The 19,272-nt window shown below is 41.0% G+C and overlaps 1 protein-coding gene across 1 annotated transcript; it reads right to left on the bottom strand.

Annotated features, from left to right (window-relative positions):
- Positions 1-677: 677 nt before the first annotated feature.
- On the bottom strand, positions 678-19,167 carry COPS5 (COP9 signalosome subunit 5). The gene is made up of 8 exons (XM_060243699.1): positions 18,946-19,167; positions 17,909-18,143; positions 16,706-16,834; positions 11,955-12,020; positions 8,699-8,784; positions 6,585-6,696; positions 6,014-6,162; positions 678-1,055 (listed from the first exon to the last, which is right to left on the bottom strand). The coding sequence occupies exons 1-8, from the start codon at positions 19,095-19,097 to the stop codon at positions 971-973; spliced, it is 1,014 nt and encodes a 337-aa protein (XP_060099682.1). The 5' UTR covers positions 19,098-19,167; the 3' UTR covers positions 678-970.
- Positions 19,168-19,272: the final 105 nt, after the last annotated feature.

Genomic DNA, 19,272 nt, shown 5'->3' with positions numbered 1-19,272 from the left:
ATTTATTATTATACAGTAATCTGAGAAGGTTAGCTGGTTAAAAACAGTTTCATTCTCTCTGTCACTTAAACATTATCAGTTTTCTTTCAAGGTGTAAACACTTCTAAATATCAACAGAAGTGTGAGTGGGTTGTATTGAACCACTTTGTTTCCCCAGTGGATGAAGCTTCTTCTACTAAAGGAAAACTCCACCACAAGCAGAACAGAATCACTACATATTGGTTGCGTTACATTTTTGTAAGTTGTGGCAAGAGCTTAGCAGAAAGATTGGAAATAATGTATGGGGCCTTGACAGAGTTGGGCAAATACTGTGTTGCAGAAAACTCGCCTGAAGTGACTACACATTCTAGAAAATGCTAACCCTAGGAAGTCAGGATAACAGAACAGATCACGCTTACAGGGAAGGCTGCAACTCAGATGTTCAACACAGGAGTGTAGGGGAGAAGGTCTGAATTTCAGGAAAGGACTCTGCTGTAAGAGATGGTAAGATAGAGAAAGAACAGATTATGGATAGAAGGGAGACTATGATGTATTTTCCATACTAAAGAGGCAGATAGGCCTCATTGAACGATTTACAGTTTCTGGCTTGAGAGTCTACGAAGAAAGGAGAAGGAGGGAGGGAGAATGATTAAATTCAGAGATAAATTTAAGCAAAGTAGAATGAAAAAAGCATCTGGTCGTGTTTAAGATATTTTTTATTGCAGATTGGCAAAGAGAAATTCTAAAGCTTCATCACTCAGTAAGTCACATTTACTGTTCTCTTGAAGCAAAAACCAAAACTATGGTAAAGAACAGTTACAGCAAATTTCAGAACACTGTTCTTAAAACTGGGCAAGGAGGTGGCAGAGATGATTTAAAGTACTACAATTTAACTGAAGATTTCCATTCTGCCTTCAGTTCCAAACTGAACAGTGTCCAAGTAGGTATGTTTTCCTCTACCTTGAAGATGCTTATCAGTTGGTGATGTTCTTCAAGCAATGTTAATTTGATTAAAAAGTTTATCCTTAATAACCTGAGACATCAATCCATGTATCGCTTCTATGGTGGTCTTGCAGCTGAGGAAAAAGAAAAGCATAAATAACAGTTGGCTAAATGCAGTTCTGTCATTGTATTTCAAGCTATTCAACTGCCTTTTGAGCCCACGGTGCCCATAACCCTATGAATCTCCACAACTTTCCAGCTATGAAAAGGCAGGGAAAACAATTCAATCAGTCAACTGTCAGAAATTACTTGCTTTAAAAAGTAAACTCAAGGGCTCTTTTGGATTCAGCTGTCCAGTTTCAGGGCATTAGGCATCTGACATTGCCAATATATTTATAATTAATAGCACTTTCACATGGTGGGTTACAGAATCAAAGTAATGTTCTCATACAGCATGAGACATCCAGTGAACAATGCTATAGTACAGAATACATGACACATCCAATGAACAATGCTATAGTACTGAATATATAACTGCACCAGGCTACAATCCCATTGCATTTATAAAAGGACCCTCTCCTGCACTATTCTATCTTGCTAAAGTTCTGATCCCTCCAGAACAGTATTAAGTACAGTATCTATATATTTGTTTCTCATGTGTAGGTAGAACTGTGGATATCTAAATCTATGGACCAGGCCCTCACTGAGGGAAAGGAGATTTAAAAGGGTGGGCATTTGGCCAGCACTCCGCAGTCTGCACTGGCTGCCTATTGAGTACTGGGTCTGCTTCAAGGTTTTAGTTTTAATGTTCAAAGCCTGATGCCAGGGGTGTCAAACTCATTTGTTATGAGGGCCGGATCTGACCTAAATGAGACCTTGTCGGGCCGGGCCACGTGTGTACCTATTTAAGATTAGGTAGCAGAGATATAAATGAACATAAGAACATAAGAGAAGCCATGTTAGATCAGGCCAATGGCCCATCCAGTCCAACATTCTGTGTCACACAGCGGCCAAATATATATATACACACACACACACACACACACACACACACACACACACACACACACACTGTGGCTAATAGCCACTGATGGACCTCTGCTCCATATTCATGTTTCAAAGGACATAGAAAATGTTTCAAAGGACATAGAAAATGTTTCAAAGGACATAGAAAAACATGACTAAAGATTTTATGTTTTAAAAAACTTAAAACATGCTTAAAGCATTAGCACTTGTTGGTCTTAAAGGTGCTTTCTTTGTATTTCTCCCATGGAATCCAGGGAACTGGGCACACAGGAAGCTCTGGCCCTTTCCCTCTCTCCCTCCCCAGGGGACCAGGAGGGAGAGGAGCCTCAATCAATGGAGCTCCTGTGTGACTGAGCAAGCCTTGCAAAGCAAGCTGAGATGCAGAAGGAAGCAAGAGAGAGGGAGAAGGAAGCGGACAGGAGCCAGTTTTCAGGAGCCTGATAGCAGCCCTCTGTGGGCCTGATTCAGCCCCTGAGCTGCATGTTTGACACCCCTGCCTTACGTGGCCTGGGACCAACATACCTGTGGGACCGTGTCCTCCCGTATATGCCCGGGAGGTTGTTACGTTCGGCCTCCCAACATCTGCTGGCCGTCCCTGGCCCAAGAGACGCCCGCCTTACCTCATCTAGGACCTGGGCTTTTTCAGTCCTGGGCCTGACCTGGTGAAATCTGCTGGTCTATTAGCCTTCCATAGGGCCTGTCAAACGGAGCTGTTCTGCCAGGCTTTTAGTTGAGGTTGCGGGCGTCTATTCTTGATTTGATTGGCCTCCCCTGTCGGCACTGTCACCTGTGCTATAAAATGGAATAATATCTGCCATCTCTATGGGATAACACCTTGTCATGATGTGAGATGGGCAGGCTGGGCAATATTGTGATGATATGGAAAATTTTCTGAGTACTGTTGAGTTGTTCATTTATAAAATGTTTTTTATCGTGTTTTATTGTTTTTTTATATGCTGTACTCTGCCCTGAGCCTTACGGGGAATGGGCGAAATAGAAATATACTAAATAAATAGAAACTGGGGGGGGGGGGGGGGGGCAAGATGGCAGAAAAATCTGAAAATGGCAAAAAAAAAAAAATTACATGAGGGGATTAAATCCCCCCTAAAAACAAGAGCGCTGTCTGTGCATTGGTAGACAACTCCCCTACACCTCTTTCAGAGGGCCCAGCAGTGTCACGCAAGGTGTTTATGTGGGTGGCCAGGAGTGTGGTGGCTGGCTGCATCGCTCTCAATGCATGTAGGGGAGGGCCAGGAGCCATGGTGGCTCAGCTACACCATTCTCAGTGTGAGGGGATGGCTGGGATCCATGGCACCCAGCTGTGTTGCTGTCAGTCTGTGTGGGAATGTCCAGGAGTCACAGCACATGGATGCACTGCTCTCAGTGTGTGTGTGGGAGCAGGGCTGGCAAGTGGGAGTAGGCAGCTGCCTAAGGTGCTACCCTGCCTGGGGGCACCACCAGCCACCCTCTTACTCCCCCTTGTCCCACACAGAGCGCTCCTCTGAGCCTGCCTTGAAGGCAGGATCGGAGGAGCGCTGCACAGTGCATACGCTCTTCGGAGGCTTCCTCGGAAGCCTCCAGAGAGTGCACTGTTTTAGTGGCGCCACCTCGAAGGTGCCGCTCAGCCACTTTCAACCTGAAAGTGGCTAGGCGTCACTAAAACAGTGCGCTCTTCGGAGGCTTCCAAGAGCATAGTGCAGGGGGACAGCGGTGGTGCGGCATCACTCTTGTGTACTGCCCATCACTCTCTCGTCCCCCACTCACTGCCCTGCACAATGACGGTCACTTCTGGTGATGTCTTCATGCTCTACATGCAATAAGTGCCATAAAGGGAGCTTGCGGGTATGTGTGTGTGTGTGGCACAGGGGTCTGCCTCAAGTGGCAGAACCCCTAGCACTGGGCTGTGTAGGAGGGTGGCCAGGAGGCAGGGCACCCAGCTGTGTTACTCTCAGTTTGTGTGGGGCACCTGACTGCATCCCTCTTAATGTGTATGAGGTGTCCAGGAGTCCAGCTGTATCACTCAGTTTGGCAGGGAGCTACGGTGGGCCTAGCAGCATGGACAATGGTGAGGGGGAAGGAAGGTGAAACTTCCCCTATCATTGCTGCAGGAGCAGTGCCCATCTGGCAGAGAAGTGTCAGGCATCTGGGAGTGGTGGCAGCTTCAAGAGGCTCCCAGGGGCCAGCAGAAGGTGAGCTTCACAGCTCCTAGATCCCTCACTGCTGTTGGGCCTGCTGTGGCTCACTGCTTTGCTGGGCAGCAATTAATTGCTGGTGGATAGGGGGATCTAACCCCCATCTCTCCACTGTTCCTACTACTAGCCCAGAGTAGCTGCCTGTGCCTCAAACAGGTTCACTCCTGCCCTCCATCCTCAAGTGCGGGTCCCACTTGTTTCTTCTAATGCAAAACTAGGAGGTTTTTTCCAAGTGTGCAATCAAAAAACCACATTTGCATACAAGTTACTGTTATGTTTATTAAAAAATGTAAGTATATAACATTTTTAAGGGGGTCATCTTACATTCAGGGTCATTCTTCCTTTTGAGACAATATAGTACTGTAAACTAAGATGGAAATGAAGAGTGGAAAGGAAGGGGACTTGAAATACTTTAAACAGACATTTATACTTTTAAACTGAGAGAGAATGTGTTTACTGGGAACCACAGTCCAGCCACTCTCAGACCTCTGCGAGAAGAGCATTTAAAAACTGCAATAAAGAAGACAAGCTGATGCAATGATCTATACTAAAAAGCCCTATTGCAAATACAGCTAGAACCGCCTGCTGGAGACAATTCCTACCACCCACATAAAATAGTTATCACAGTCTACTCATGAGTACATAAACCAAGAGTTAAACTACAGCGTCTGGTGTTCTGCACATGGATACATCGAAGCTTTTCAGTTCTTTTAGTCCAGTTACAAACTTCACTGCCAGAAGTGGAGAAATGATCCACCAGAGTGGCAATGCATGAAGTTCAAGGGATTTCCACTGGAATGGAAAAATCAGCTAAGGCCTTATGCACACAGGAAGTCCTTTGGACCTCTTTAGATCCTGATCATTACATCAGTCTACACTGATATTTAGCTAGCTTATACCACAACAATGATGTGGAATGGGTTGTGAAAATGTGAGGAAATATTACATATGAGCTCTAAAAGTATTTTTAAAAAGTATTACTGCAGTAACTCACATAAATGGAAATGGATATTAGTGGTGTACAATTTTTTTTTAACTTTTTTTGTTCAGATCTATTGGACCTGAGTTTTTTTTTAATATTTCTGAAGGGTTCAATAGACCCAAGAAAAAAATACCATGGAGTGTGGTTTAAACCAGGCTGCAGGAGAAGCCAGCCCCAGGATCTGCTGTGCTGCAGGGAGAGCATTCCCTGAGATATGCAGTTCCTGGCTGGGATGGCTTCTCATGCACCCCCGTTTAAACCAGTCTGCAGGAGAAGGCTGCGCCTCAACCAGCAGATTGCTCGCCACGGCACAGAAGATCTTGGGGCTGGTTCCTTGCGCAGCCCCAAGCCAAGCTGGAGAGAACAGTCTGCTCCCTCTGACACAGCTAATTCTCAGGTTGTTCTTTTGCAGTCCCTTTAAACTTTAAAGGGCCTGCAGTAGAAGCCCGACAAACTGCTGAGAGGAGAAGCAATCTGCTACTGCCTCTCCACTGTTTTCAAATCTGCCAATAACTCCCAAATATATCCAGGATTTTTTCAGGACCCCCCCCCCCTTCTCGTTTTTTTTTTAGAAAACCCCAATACATTTGGGATGCCAAAATATACCTGAAAAATACTGATAAGGTATTTTTGGGTATATTTTTGATTTGGGTAGATCCAAATGCACACCCCAATGGACATTTGGGAAGGAATCATGAGACCCAAATCAAAGAGATGGGGTTATATATTTAGTCATTATGTAGTTTCCCCCCAAAAATCAGATAATTGTTTTTTTATCTTCACAGCTAGCAGAAACATAGTTCTAAGACATTCATTACAAACATCTGTACTGCAGAGGTTACTGATAAAGTCTTTTTTCCTGCAACGAACACTAGAACAAAATTGATCTTACCTGTCTCTTGTTGCTTTAGCTAGTTTATCCTCTGACTTTCTGTCATGAGACTCTAAACCCAGCATGAAGCTTCCTCGGCCTAGTTGTGCTTCTGACTGCTCTAGTTTTTCAGATAGATCAAAAACTTGCCCAGTGGTATAGTCCGCATTCTGCATTTGGATGATATTTAATGCTGTATATATTATTTGTCATTATGCTGTTATTTGGAACATGAAAATCTTTACAAAATGACAGGCTGTGCTTTGTGCCTCAGACAACCCAACTGCTACTCAACAGGAAGCTGAAATTTGATTCTATCTAACTATGTGAACCACAGAAATGTAAAAAGCAACTACATTTAAAAGAGCTAAAATCATTTATGGTAGCAGATATTGAACTGACTGCTAACCCTGACAGACAATGGGACTACTTCCTGCTGTATGTATACTGTACATACTTATTTTGAATGACAACACAGACCTCTTTATACTTTGCTGCCAGTGAACCAAGCTTCCTGTCTTAGCCTTTGATCTCCTGCCTACAGGAAAGGCAAAAGTGAACTAAAGGTTCCGTGTTAGTTTTGGATACTCACAGTAAGCAAACTGGATGAACTAAGAGTGTTCACCCAATATTTGTTCCACAGAAGCTCAAGCAACTTCCGATCCAAAGAGGACTTGAAATAGGAGACTTCTAAAGCATAATACCTGTTTGAAAACACATGAAGTGCCATGTCAAAGTTAGCCACTTAAATAAAGATACTATATTTCAAAAAACCTCTCTCATATGAAGACTAAGGGCACCAAGGTGATCAAGAAACAATACAGACATTTTGTCTAGGACTGTCCTAAGGAATGGTTCACTATGGTACTATTTAGAGGGCCATTTTGACTTAATGCAAGTCATGATAGAGCTGTTTTTTTGCATGATATCCCACCTATCATTTGTCATCATTTAGATTAGGGGTCCTCAACGTTTTTGAGCCTGCAGGCACCTTTGGAATTCTAACACAGCATGATGGGTACAGCCACCAAAAGGGAGCTAAAGGAGATGGAGCCAGCCACAAAATGGCTGCTGCAGCTTACCTTCAGTCACACAGTGACATTCTTGTGCTGTGGTGGCAGCTGCTGCCAAAGAAATGCTTTTAAGAATCTGCCAGTCAAATCTCCCATGGCCAACCAGAAGCCTTGCTGGACAAAAGCCCCTTTTGGCCCTGTCCACTTTCTAAAACACTTGGGGGGCACCAGGAAAGGTTTCAGTGGGTGCCATGGCACCAATGAGCACCACATTAGGGATTCCTGTTTTAGATGTTACTAGGACCGGGTTGAATCAAATATATATTACCAGGTTGTACCAGGTTGAAACAAATATATGTTAACATTTAGATCTATGTTAAATTTCTTTGGAAAAGGCACATACTGTAAAAATATTGTTTCTATACTGATTTTCCATGTTAGGTCTTCAAAGCAACACACATCAGATGAAGTATCATCATCATCATCATCATCATCATCATAATTTCGATTTATGAATCACCTCATCCCTGTAAAGACAGGCTCTGGGTGATATACATCAATAACAGTAGATAAAATCATAAACTTGTAATTAAAAAACCCAAATCCAAGATGAGTGTCCCAATAAATCTTATTCCCATGCTGGATTGTGCTGCTGCCCATGGGCAAGGCAGGGGAAGAGAAACAGATGAAACAATGAGAAAGAGAGGGGGAGGTTGCCAGCCATGATCACACCATTGCTGACCTCAACCAAGAGCTTGACGGAATGCCTCTGCCTTACAGGTCCTGCGGAATTGCATTAGATTCCTCAGGGCCTTGATGGTATTTGGCAGAGAGTTCTACCAGGTTGGGGCCAGGACTGAGAAAGCCCTGGCCCCAGTCAAGGACAGCTGGACATCTTTGGGACTAGTGATCACCAGCAAATTATTCTCCGCCAATTGAAGTGCTCTCCTGGGGACATACTGGAGGAGATAGTCCCAAAGGTACATGGGTCTCTGACGGCTCAAGGTCTTGAAAGCCGATGTTAAAACCTTGAACCTGACTCAGTATTTCACTGAAAGCCAGTGTAGCTAATGCAGCATAGGTTGTATATGTGCCATCTGTGGCATTCCCACCAGTATGTACGCCACAACATTCTGGGCCAGTTGGAGCTTCTGAGGGCAGGACAGCTTAGAGCGAGTTACAATAGTCTAGTAATACAATAAAATAACTGAATCATGTTTTAAAAACAACAACAACAGAATATCAGGAGAAAGGAGGGCAGTAACTAGTTTTGAGGTATATAAGAAGCTGACCCTGAGCCAAAGGCAAACAGAAGTGCCAGGCCAAGAAGGGGAGAGAGAGGAAAACAAATGGGATTCGTTAATTGATACAATTGTTCTTCTTGCACCAAGTTTATAACTTCTGGTCACAACCAGTTTCATTATGCACTTTTCAGTAATCTTATACCCCAAACCAAATATTGCCATTGATTTATTGTAGAAGATGACACTGAAAGACTATCATAACCTTTGGGGAAGCACAGAATGGGGCAAATAAAAAAAAAAAAAAACTCTCTCAAAATAAAACCCAAACACACAGTTCAGCTAACCAGGAAGCAAATATCTGAGACTTGGATAATTTCAAGACCCATTTTTTTTCCTTTTCCAAAGTGGAGAACAATCTGAAATCTCTGTATCATAAAACTGTTCCTTACTGTTTACAGTGTACTCCAAAGTCTTCTATTTTATTAAGTGGGATAGTCTGATATTCAGAAGGACCCTCATCAGGAGGCTTGTAGCCCTGAATGATAGAGAAATGAAGATGAAGCTTAATGCACACGTTTTAGTTTCATATGACTAGTACAAACAAAAAACAATTTCATGAAGTAGTAAGAAATGTATGGGAAGTTAGTTGCATTGTTTGGATTAAGTAAGTAATGGATTATATTTACATTTTCACTTGTTTGAACAACAGTATAAAGGACATACTATTTTCTTGTTAGAGATGTATAGTCAGCAACTGACTTCCTTCAGTACAAGAATGGTTTCACATGTTGTGTCTGTTTCCAAACTCTTCAGTACATGTAAGATGAAGACACACAGGCTCAAATCTAAAGAACTTAAAGCACTGTTCTACTATCTCTGATTTTTGAGGCAATTCTCTATTTCCCCCCTCCAGAAAACTGTTCCTGCAGGTCCAAGGACTATTGGGAACAGTGGTGTATATGGTAGCAGTGGAAAGTAAACATCTGCAGAAACTCTCCCCCCCTCCTTGGGAGAGCAGGTGCCTTCTGCTTGTGGAAGGGTGAGGATTGGCTGCAACTTACAGATAAAGGTGGCAGGCTGATAAAAATGTTTGTCTTTATTCTTCTCAGCTAAGCATCTTAATTCTTCTCATGTGCTGTTTTAAAAATATTTTAGAAACACATACAAGTATTCTCAAGCTTGATTCTTGTTTTGCTGGCAAAACTTGGTAACTTTTTCAAAATAATACTGCATTCCCTCTAAAAAAAATCAAAACAGGCAGGATTCCAGTCCTACAATAATATGCATATCCCTGAAATCAGGATTGGTTATCTGTTCATTATAACAGATTTGCAGTTGCTTTTTAACTGAAGCATACAAGTATCTCCAATGCAAGACTTCAAATAGAGAGAACATGTTGAGTTCCTTGTGTCTTAATCAAGCATATATAAAACTGAGTGACTGCAACAGGGTACATGCAATAGGACAACATATCTCACTACCTAAATCAAACTATTAAGGAAGGCTATTGTTATCTAACTAAGGGTCATAATTTAATCCTAGATTTTCTTTTGCTGCAATTCTCCAAAATCTCAACATTTGATTTTTATCATTTCTCTTCAGGGAAAGGTTGTGATCAACATAATCAATATAACCAAGAATCCCCATAAAGAAATTATGGCCTGATTTTTAAAAACCTTCGTGACTCTGTGTCTGACTAGAAGGGTGAATTACTGGATAAATGATTGTGAAAGAACTAAAAAGAGATGCAGTCTTTACAGTTAACAGTAAAGTTAAGAACAGTGCAAGATGAAGGAACACAAGTCAGTGTTCACAGATCACAAGATAAGAAGAACAAACTGTAGGACCAAGAAAGGCAGATTCAACATCCCAGATGTTAAGAGATAGAGTCAACAAGGATGGGCAGACACAAATTTCTTACAAGTCAGCAATGAGAGAAGGAGGAAGGGTGACTGGTTCAACCAGATGCTGCTACGATGCCAGGCTCTGCAAGGAGAGAGGGTCACAGGACTGCAAAAAAAAGAGGGAAAAAAGCCCCGATCTGTACCTGGCCCCATTCTCTGGGTTGTTTGGTCTGCACAGGAGCCAGGTTCAAAATGAGCTGTATGGTATAATCAAATTATTGTTTGTTTGTTGTTCAGTCGCACAGTCTAGTACGACTCTTTGCGACCCCATGGACAAAGCCATGCCAGGCCCTCCTGTCTTCCACCATCCTCCGAAATCTGCTCAAATTCGTGTTTGTTACATCAGTAACACTGTCCAGCCTTCTCATCTTTTACCGTCCCCTTCTTTTGCCTTCTGTCTTTCCTAGCATCAGGATCTTCTCCATGGAGTCCTCCCTTCTCATTTGGTGGTCAAAGTATTTGAGCTTCAGCTTCAGCATCTGACCTTCCAGTGAACAGTCTGGGTTGATTTCTCTTAGGACTGGCTGATTTGATCTTCTTGCAATCCAAGGGACTCTCAAGACTCTTCTCCAGCACCACATCTCAAAAGCATCTATTTTTCTGCGCTCAGCCTTCCTTATGGTGCAGCTCTCAAAGCCATACATTACTACATGATGTACTCTGCATATAAATTAAATAAGCAAGGTGACAATATTCATCCTTGTCAAACTCCTTTTCCTATTCTAAACCAATCAGTTGTTCCATATCCCGTTCTGATAGTTGCTTCTTAACCCTTATACAGGTTTCTCAGGAGACATGTGAGATGGTCTGGTACTCCCATCTCTTTAAGGACTTGCCACAGTTTGTTGTGATCCACACAATCAAGGGCTTTAGCATAGTCAATGAAGCAGAAATAGACATTTTTCTGATACTCCCATGCTTTCTCCACAATCCAGCAAATGTTGGCAATTTGATCTCTAGTTTCTCTACCTCTCTGAAATCCAGCTTGAACTTCTGGTATTTCCTGGTTGACATACTGCTGAAGCCTAGCTTGTAGGATCTTTAACATGACCTTGCTGGCATGTGAAATGAGTGCAATGGTGCAATAGTTTGAACATTCCTTGGCATTACCCTTCTTTGGAATTGGAATATAAACCGATCTTTTCCAATCCTGTGGCCACTGTTGTGTTTTCCAAATTTGGTGACATGTGTGCATCACTTTAACAGCATCATCTTTTAGGACTCTGAATAGCTCAACTGGGATACCATCATCTCTGTTCGCTTTGTTGTTAGTAATGCTTTCTAAAGCCCATTTGACTTCACACTCCAGGATGTCTGGCTCAAGGTCATCGATTTCACTGTCATGGTTGTCTGGGACATTGAGATCCTTCTTGTATAATTCTTCTGTGTATTCTTGCCACCTCTTCCTGATCTCTTCTGCTTCTGTTAGGTCCCTACCATTTTTGTCCATTATCATGGCCATCTTTGCACGAAACGTTCCCTTGATTTCTCCAATTTTCTGGAAGAGATCTCGTCCTTCCCATTCTATTATTTTCCTCTATTGCTTTGCATTGTTCCTTCAGGAAGGCCTCCTTATCTCTCCTTGCTGTTCTCTGGAAATCAAATTATTACTATAATCCTGAACAGAATTACACCTAAGCAGAATTACACCATTCTCAGTCTATTGAAGTCTCAGTTCACAACTTGCTACTGTAGTAAACAAGTCTTTTAGACTGTGACAGCAGAAATTTTGAGAATGAAATAGATAATGTGATGACATTTCTATCATATCTATCATTTGGTTATGCAAGAAAGATATTACCTTAGGATATGTCCTAAAAGCTCCCAGGTTTACTTTTCCTGCAGATATTGTCCTTGTTGGATCAATCTGTAAAAATGAATTTGAAAGTCACTCTACACAAGGAACTTGCCATGCAGCAGTGGAATGCCATTTTCAGAATTACAGGTTAATTTATTTTTCAATCCCAAAGTCACATAATTTTCTTCTATGGAATGATGACCCAAACATTGCTGCATAACATGTAATTCATGAATCAAGTAAAACAGCCCAATACTAGTAAGTTTACACAGGAACTTCACAAAAGAACTGAGAGTCAAAAATAGCCCTCAGCAGTTTAGTCCTAAGCAGAGTTACCTTTCTATGCCCACTAGAAAGACTTCAGCGGACTTAAAAGGGGGCAACTCTGCTTGGAATTGCACTGTTTGAGAAACAAATTGATGGAGAGCTGGGACACATTTCTAACTCTGTTCTAACTAACACTGTATCTACTTACCATATAACAGAAATTGTGAAACCTGGAAATATTTTCTAACATTTTCTTTCAATGTTATCTTTTTGAATACAGCATTTACATATAGAATCATTCTGATAGAGCAGGGGCGGCCAATGGTAGCTCTCCAGATGTTTTTTGCCTACAACTCCCATCAGCCCCAGCCATTGGTCATGCTGGCTGGGGCTGATGGAAGTTGTAGGCAAAAAACATCTGAAGAGCTACCGTTGGCCACCCCTTTGATAGAAAGTCTATCATGATGTGATCTCAACAGCAGAAATACATGGCTATGAGAAGTACTGGGTGAATAAATTTTGCCTCTATAACCTATAATCCAACTGTGGAAGCTTCAAATATCATTGCAAACAGAAAAACATTTAACATATTCCCTGACACTGTCTGAATATTAACTATATAATACTATGCAATCAACTGAAAACATTCTTTAGGAAGGGATAACTGATAGATTTCACTTCAGCATAAGCAAATAGCATTCTGTACTTCTTAGGGGTTACACAGAAATGTGGGTTGTACATTTTTTTTAAAAAACATAATTTTTATTATTTTTGTCAAAATACAAAAAGAATAAAAATAGCGTTCCTTCACTTTTCCAAAAGAGAATATCAAAAGCTGCATTAGTAATACAACACTTCAAACAAATATAAAAGTAATAAAAATAATAACACATAACATAACACTTAACCCAACCATAAACAACAAATTGTTTGTTAGTTAACAGATAGAGTAACATAATACTTGTCTACATTATATTTCAAATAAATAATGATGAGTAAAAAGAGAAGATATGTTTTTTAGGCAAAGCATTATCTACAGTTGCATTATTATTTACATAGTCAAAGAGAGGATACCACTTTTCAACAAAATTGTTTTCTCGTGTAGGTATTTCAGCTACATGAATTTGCATTGCCAATTTGTCCATGGCTGCTACCTCCCCTGCTTTTGCCCACCATTGTTGTATTGTAGGTACCAACATCTTTTTCCAATGTTGGGCTAATACTGTCTTAGCAGCAATCAACAACAAGGATGCCAATTCTTTTTTTTGTGAGGTCATCAATTTTACATTTCAATGATTTAACAGAATAGATTGCATAGTATAAGGTATATTACTGTTTAGCATTTGATTTAAAATATTTAGGATTTTAACCCAAAATCCTGCTACCTTAGGGCAATCCCACCAACAATGCTTGAATGATCCCACTGTCTGACAACCCTTCCAACAGTCTGCTTTTTGTCTTTGTTTTGAGTTCTGAAGTCTCTGTAGGGTGAGATACCATCTAGCATAGATTTTAAAGTTCTGAAATTTAATATTCAGTGCATAAGTTTTATGAAGGGTGAGGACCAGATCAGTTTCCAGTCCTCCTCATCTAAAGTTATCCCACAGTCTATTTGCCATGCATTCTGTTGGCTAGTTGCTTTAGACAAAGTATTTTGATTTAACAAAGCATATATTAATGTGATTAACCCCTTCATTCCTGTGGTTTGTTTTTGAAGTTTTAATTAAAATGGTGTTAATGGTTTGTTCATAAATTCCAGTAATTTATTTTTCTGAATGATATAGTGTAATCAGTAGTATTGAAACCATGATATTTGACAATCATATTTTGTTTCTAGTTGGGATTTAGTTAACAATGTTCCTTGATTGATTATATCACCAAACGTATATATGTTAGTTTCGCTCCACATGCTAAAGTTGTTGTTTTTTCTTCCAGGTATGAATCAACTTTGTCCTAAAAAACTTGCAAGTGGGGAAATCCCTGGAGTCAGCAACATTCTATGTTTGTCCCAAATTTGTAAAGTATGGGTTGTACATTTATAATATTCACTCAGTTTTAGGAAAAGAATATAACAAGCTGTTTTCTCCCAGGAGGAATCAATTCAGTAAAGCATGTAGAAACTTCCCAGAGATGTTCTTGGCTCTACTTTTATACCACAAACAGCCATACACTCTGTGGTGGACAAAGGAACTCTTGAAAAGGGGAATAGAGGCAGTAGCAAATGCAGAGATGTGGGGAGCAACATTTTCTAGTACTTTTCCCATTAAAAATTCCTACTTCCAAAGCTTCATTTTCCCTAAACCAGGGGTGACAAACATCTGTCCTGGGGGCCGAATCAGTGCCCTGGAGGGCTCCTATTAGGCCCCCAAGCAACTGGCTGTCATCTGCTTCCTTCTCCCTCTCTCTTGTTTCCTTCCGCATAACAACTTGCTTTGCCAGGCTTGCTCAATCACACAGGAACTACAGAACAAAACCTCTATTTTTCTCCATTGGCTGAGGAAGGGTGGGGGGGAGGAAGAGCTTGCTTTGCCAGGCTATCACAATCACACAGCAGAGCTACTGAGCCAAGCCTCTCTTCCTTCTTTTGGCTGAGGCTCCTCCTCCTCTTGGTCCCTTGGGGAAGGTAGAAAAGAGCCAGAGCTTCCTTTGCCCAGTCTCTGGATCCCATGGGAGAAATAAAAAGAAAGCACCTTTAAGACCAATGAGTGCTAATGTTTTAAGCATGTTTTAAGTTTTTTTTTAAAAAACACACTTTAATTGTGTTTGTTCTTTATAAAGTTAATATTCCTGCTATCTAATCTTAAATAGGTACACATGGCCTGGCCCAACAAGGTCTCATTTATGACAGATCTGGCTCTCATAGCAGATGAATTTGACACCCCTGCCCTAAACTATGTGGCAGGTTTGCCAGTTTCAGAATTAATGCTTTTCAGGTATTGTCCTTAGCAACTGTGAGCGAATACTGGTTTGAAAATGGAGTGTGGAAATAAAACCAAAAATACTTATAATAATCCAAAAGAAAATCAAGTAATGAATTCACTTGATGCACTGTAGAGATAAAATCATAACCAAATCTAAAAAACTTATATACATATTATTCCTCTCACATGGTAGAAAGGACACTAATGACAAATCTGATATGGAACTAACGAGTAAAGCAAGTGATGCTGGAAAAGTGGCAGTAAAATGTAGATACCCTTTTGCAGAAGAAAGTTTAATTCTGTTGATACTGATGTCCACGGTATAACAAGCACAATTCTTCAAATGTAGTAAAATAACTGTGAAGCTTTCAGTGCTTACAGTTTAAAAATAAATAAATTATATTTGTACAAATGTACAAACATTTTAAAATTTAAATAATGTAAAGGAAGTATGTACAAACATATCTCAGTGAACTATTAAGGAAGGCTTTTTTTCTATTATGTCAGGCTACATTGGTTTGAATATTTGATACGTATTTTTCCAATAAAAATAATTTCCACATGAAGCTTGGAATTTGTTTATTTTTTATTTATTTGATTTATTTTTCCTGACCAAATATTTCAGTTCAATTATTTGGTACTATAAAATTAACATGGGCTATATCTTACTCTTTTTTAAAAAACTAAAATTAAGTCAAAATAAACACACGAACCCAAATCATTCTCTGTTTAGGACATTGGGAAATTTCCCAATCCAAGTTCCCCTGCTCCTGAAAACTCAAAATCATTGTACAAATGTAACAAGAACTATGAAATCACTCCTTCTGTGAAGAGGATTGTGTACTCTCTACCCCCTTAAATGTCCCCTTTCAAAACATACCTTTTCCCAATTCCTTAATTTCTTATTTTTATAAACCAAACCTTGTTATTGGGATGAATGGATGAATGAATCCATGAATGGATGAATGGATATTCTTAATCTGTCTATATCTGCCTCCAGTTGCCTTACTTCCCCCTTTGTCTTCCATGATTCAGATTTTAGACTCAAATCCTTGGGACTCTTTTCTTGTACTTTGTTAAGTGCCATGATGTAACATTATTAAAACAATAATCAACTCCTGTGTTATTCAACACAAACAAGATTTAGAGATATTGAGGAAGCAGAGGTAAAGCAGAGGTATTTCCTTGAACACAATTATAGTAACTTAAAGGGGATTTTTACTTTGTGGTAGGCAGTTCAATGTATGCCCAGTTTTACTTGCTAGGAAATGTTTTTGTAAATACTGGCCTGATCAGGTAAGCCCCAATTATTTGGCTTGAAACTACTCAAGAAAGCACCACTAGGATTATAGTCCAAAAGGCTAATTATAAAGGATAGAGAATATCTATTATATCTATCAACCAGAAAAATCATCACTCTGTACAAACAGTGCTTTATAACCATTCATCTATGAAATCCATGATGAAGAAAAAAAAGACATCCAATAGTTTCGCATCAATACAACATCAGGTTTTAGGATGTTTGATGTTTTCTTGGCACTATTGCTTGCTCAATACTATACTTACAACTACAGCCACAAATGGTTCTTGAAACTGCTGATTAAGCATCTGTGTACTGACATCAATTCCTGAAAGCCAACAGCCATAGCCAGGGTGGCTGTGGTACCAGCCAATGGCATTTTCTAAACGGCCAACCTAAACAAAGTTGGGAGGAGAAAGCACATGGTTACAAGAATTTAATCTATGTGATCACTGCCCTCTTTTGGACACTTAGCAAACTGCAGATCATATATCAGAAAAACCCATGCAAGACAAATTCTGCAGGATCAGACAAAAGGTACACAACGGGTGATAAAAGACAAGCAGTATGGGGCGGTTGGGAGGCATCCTGAATTGGGCTGGCTTAAAAAGAGCCATCCTGAAGCCTCCACACACTCCTCAGTGAAGCACCTGCGTCCTATCTGCCAGGGGTCGGGTGCCTCCGGATGCGGACACCTCTTTCTTCCCCTAACAAGTTAAGTGCTCAAGTGCTCCCAACAGTTTTTAAGGGGGAAAAAAAAAGATGGGAGCAGCTTGGGGTGGCTTGGCACCTTCACACAGTCAAGTCGCCTCACACCTGCCCTGCCACTTCCAGAAGCAGATGGGGCACCTGGCTGTTGGCTCAGAAATTTTGAGCCAGCCTGTGGAGGCCGGATGGGGTGATTGTGGGATGGGTATGGGTGGCAGATTTTTTGGGTTAATTTCAGAGCCGTCTCTGAGTTGGCCCAAAGTGCCGGTCTGTAATCACCCAACCTGTTTCCAAAGCTGGTCACAAAGATGCCTTCGGGAAGCCCACAAGCAGCAGAAGAATGTTAATAACTTTGACTCTGTCTGGTTTTTCAAATGCAAAAATTAAGCTGCAAGAGTTCACCATTACTATCTTCCAGACTCTTGACTGCAGTTTGCACACACACAAATTAGAGAGTCTGCTTTGACTTTCAACAAGACAGACTTTAAATAAAGTTAGTAAGCAAATAAATAACAATGCACTCAAAATGGAAAAAAACACAGCAGTAAGAATAGTGCAGCATATACAACAAACATTCAAGATTTTCCATGAAAACCATGAGAAAAGTTTCTGCAAAATTCACTTTGACCCCAACTCAGCCTGATGGTATAATGATGCCAGGTTCAATAGAAACCTGCACAGTTCACAGGTTGTCACCAATGTAATTTCAAGTACCCTTAATCGCTAATAAACTGCTAAGAATAACTGCTTTCCTTTTTTACCTGCTTTGCATTCTCTATATATGCAGCCATATATTCATACGCAGCAGCCTGAGCATTCACTCGTGTTTCAGTGCCTTCCACCGGTAAAGCAAAGCTGTCCATGATGATCATGGTTTCGCCATCGACTTTTCCAAGCATTAAGCCCATCACTTCCAAATTGCCTCCTGACCTAGCATGCATAACCATCTTCAGAAGAGCCAGAGCAGAGATTTTGCAGTACTTGAAATAGTGGTGGCTGTAATGAAAAGACGATGAAAAATAGTATTTTGTTTGCAGCTTTATACCAGAAAAAGGAAATAAATACAAAGCACCATTAAGATTTTTATTTTAACCCACTTTTCTGCAGAATAACACAGCAAGTGCTTTCACCCTGATCTTCAAGGTAGCAAAATCTTTCACTTAACAGTTGGTGTCTATGGTAGAGTGGAAAGTGCTACAGGAAATCCAGATAAAAACTTGCTCCCTTAGACCTTAAAAATGAAATAATTGACGTCAAAAGGCCACCAAATGCAACAAAGCTTACATTAATACAGAACGTAACTGCAAAAGCATTTATAAAATGTGTGAACTGCTTCTTTCCTGTCAGCAGTCCTTAGAGCAGGGGGCAACAAAACATTTCATTGGCATTTGCTCTTTTGGGACAGGCACATCTAACTTACAAATGCATCACTTTATCCAATGACCAAAATGAAGAGATCTTAGTGCGTACATAGTGAGATGAGAGTCTGGGTTCAGCCTTCATTTCTATTTTCTCCTTGCTCATCTTCATCCCCTCTCCCTTGACATTCAAACGATTGCTCGGCTTGTTACTTCTTCCTCTCTAGGATCTTTCTCTTTGAATCTACTGCTAACACCCCAGCCCATAGTCTGGTAATAAGAAATTTGTTGCTTCTCTCCCGTCATTTCTTCAGCCGACCTGTTTGAAGCTCCAGAGAGGAGTAGCTCATTCCTATTGCTATAATCAAGTATGCTGGGGAGTGGGAGAAAGGGTCGGAAAACCCAGCACAGGCGAGCCTTCCCGCCCCTCACATACTCACTCCTTCGTCCAGGGCTTGGCCGCTAGGATCTCCTGCTGCTGCTTACGATCGTATTTGTAGATCTCATCAATGCTCTGCACCTCCTGCATGTTGTTGGCCAGTTCCCAAGTCTTCTGAGCCATACCGCTCCCGGAAGGGCCGGCAGCCGCCATCTCATCGGCTTCTCGGCCTGAGCCAAGGAGGGCTCCGGTTGCCGATGAGAAGCGCTTCGGTCTAAGCTTCCCGGCCTACACAACAGCACGGAACCAAAGTCGTCGGAAGAAACGATGGGGACAGAAGTTATGTGCGGGGATGGTTCCGCCCGCTCAGCGACGCCTTCCGTTAATC

Source organism: Heteronotia binoei, chromosome 7 (genome assembly GCF_032191835.1).
Source record: "Heteronotia binoei isolate CCM8104 ecotype False Entrance Well chromosome 7, APGP_CSIRO_Hbin_v1, whole genome shotgun sequence".
Lineage (NCBI taxonomy): Eukaryota > Metazoa > Chordata > Lepidosauria > Squamata > Gekkonidae > Heteronotia > Heteronotia binoei.
This window is presented reverse-complemented; position numbering and strand designations above follow the sequence as displayed.

Bases quoted from the DNA above. Each gene is read 5' to 3' on its own strand.
- COPS5 (XM_060243699.1), bottom strand. From the start codon at position 19,097: ATGGCGGCTGCCGGCCCTTCCGGGAGCGGTATGGCTCAGAAGACTTGG. The intron at 12,021-16,705 runs GTAAGTATAGTA...TCATTTTTACAG, and splicing joins AACCATTTGTGGCTGTAGTT to ATTGATCCAACAAGGACAAT. The intron at 1,056-6,013 runs GTAAGATCAATT...CTTTTTCCTCAG, and splicing joins GCTAAAGCAACAAGAGACAG to CTGCAAGACCACCATAGAAG.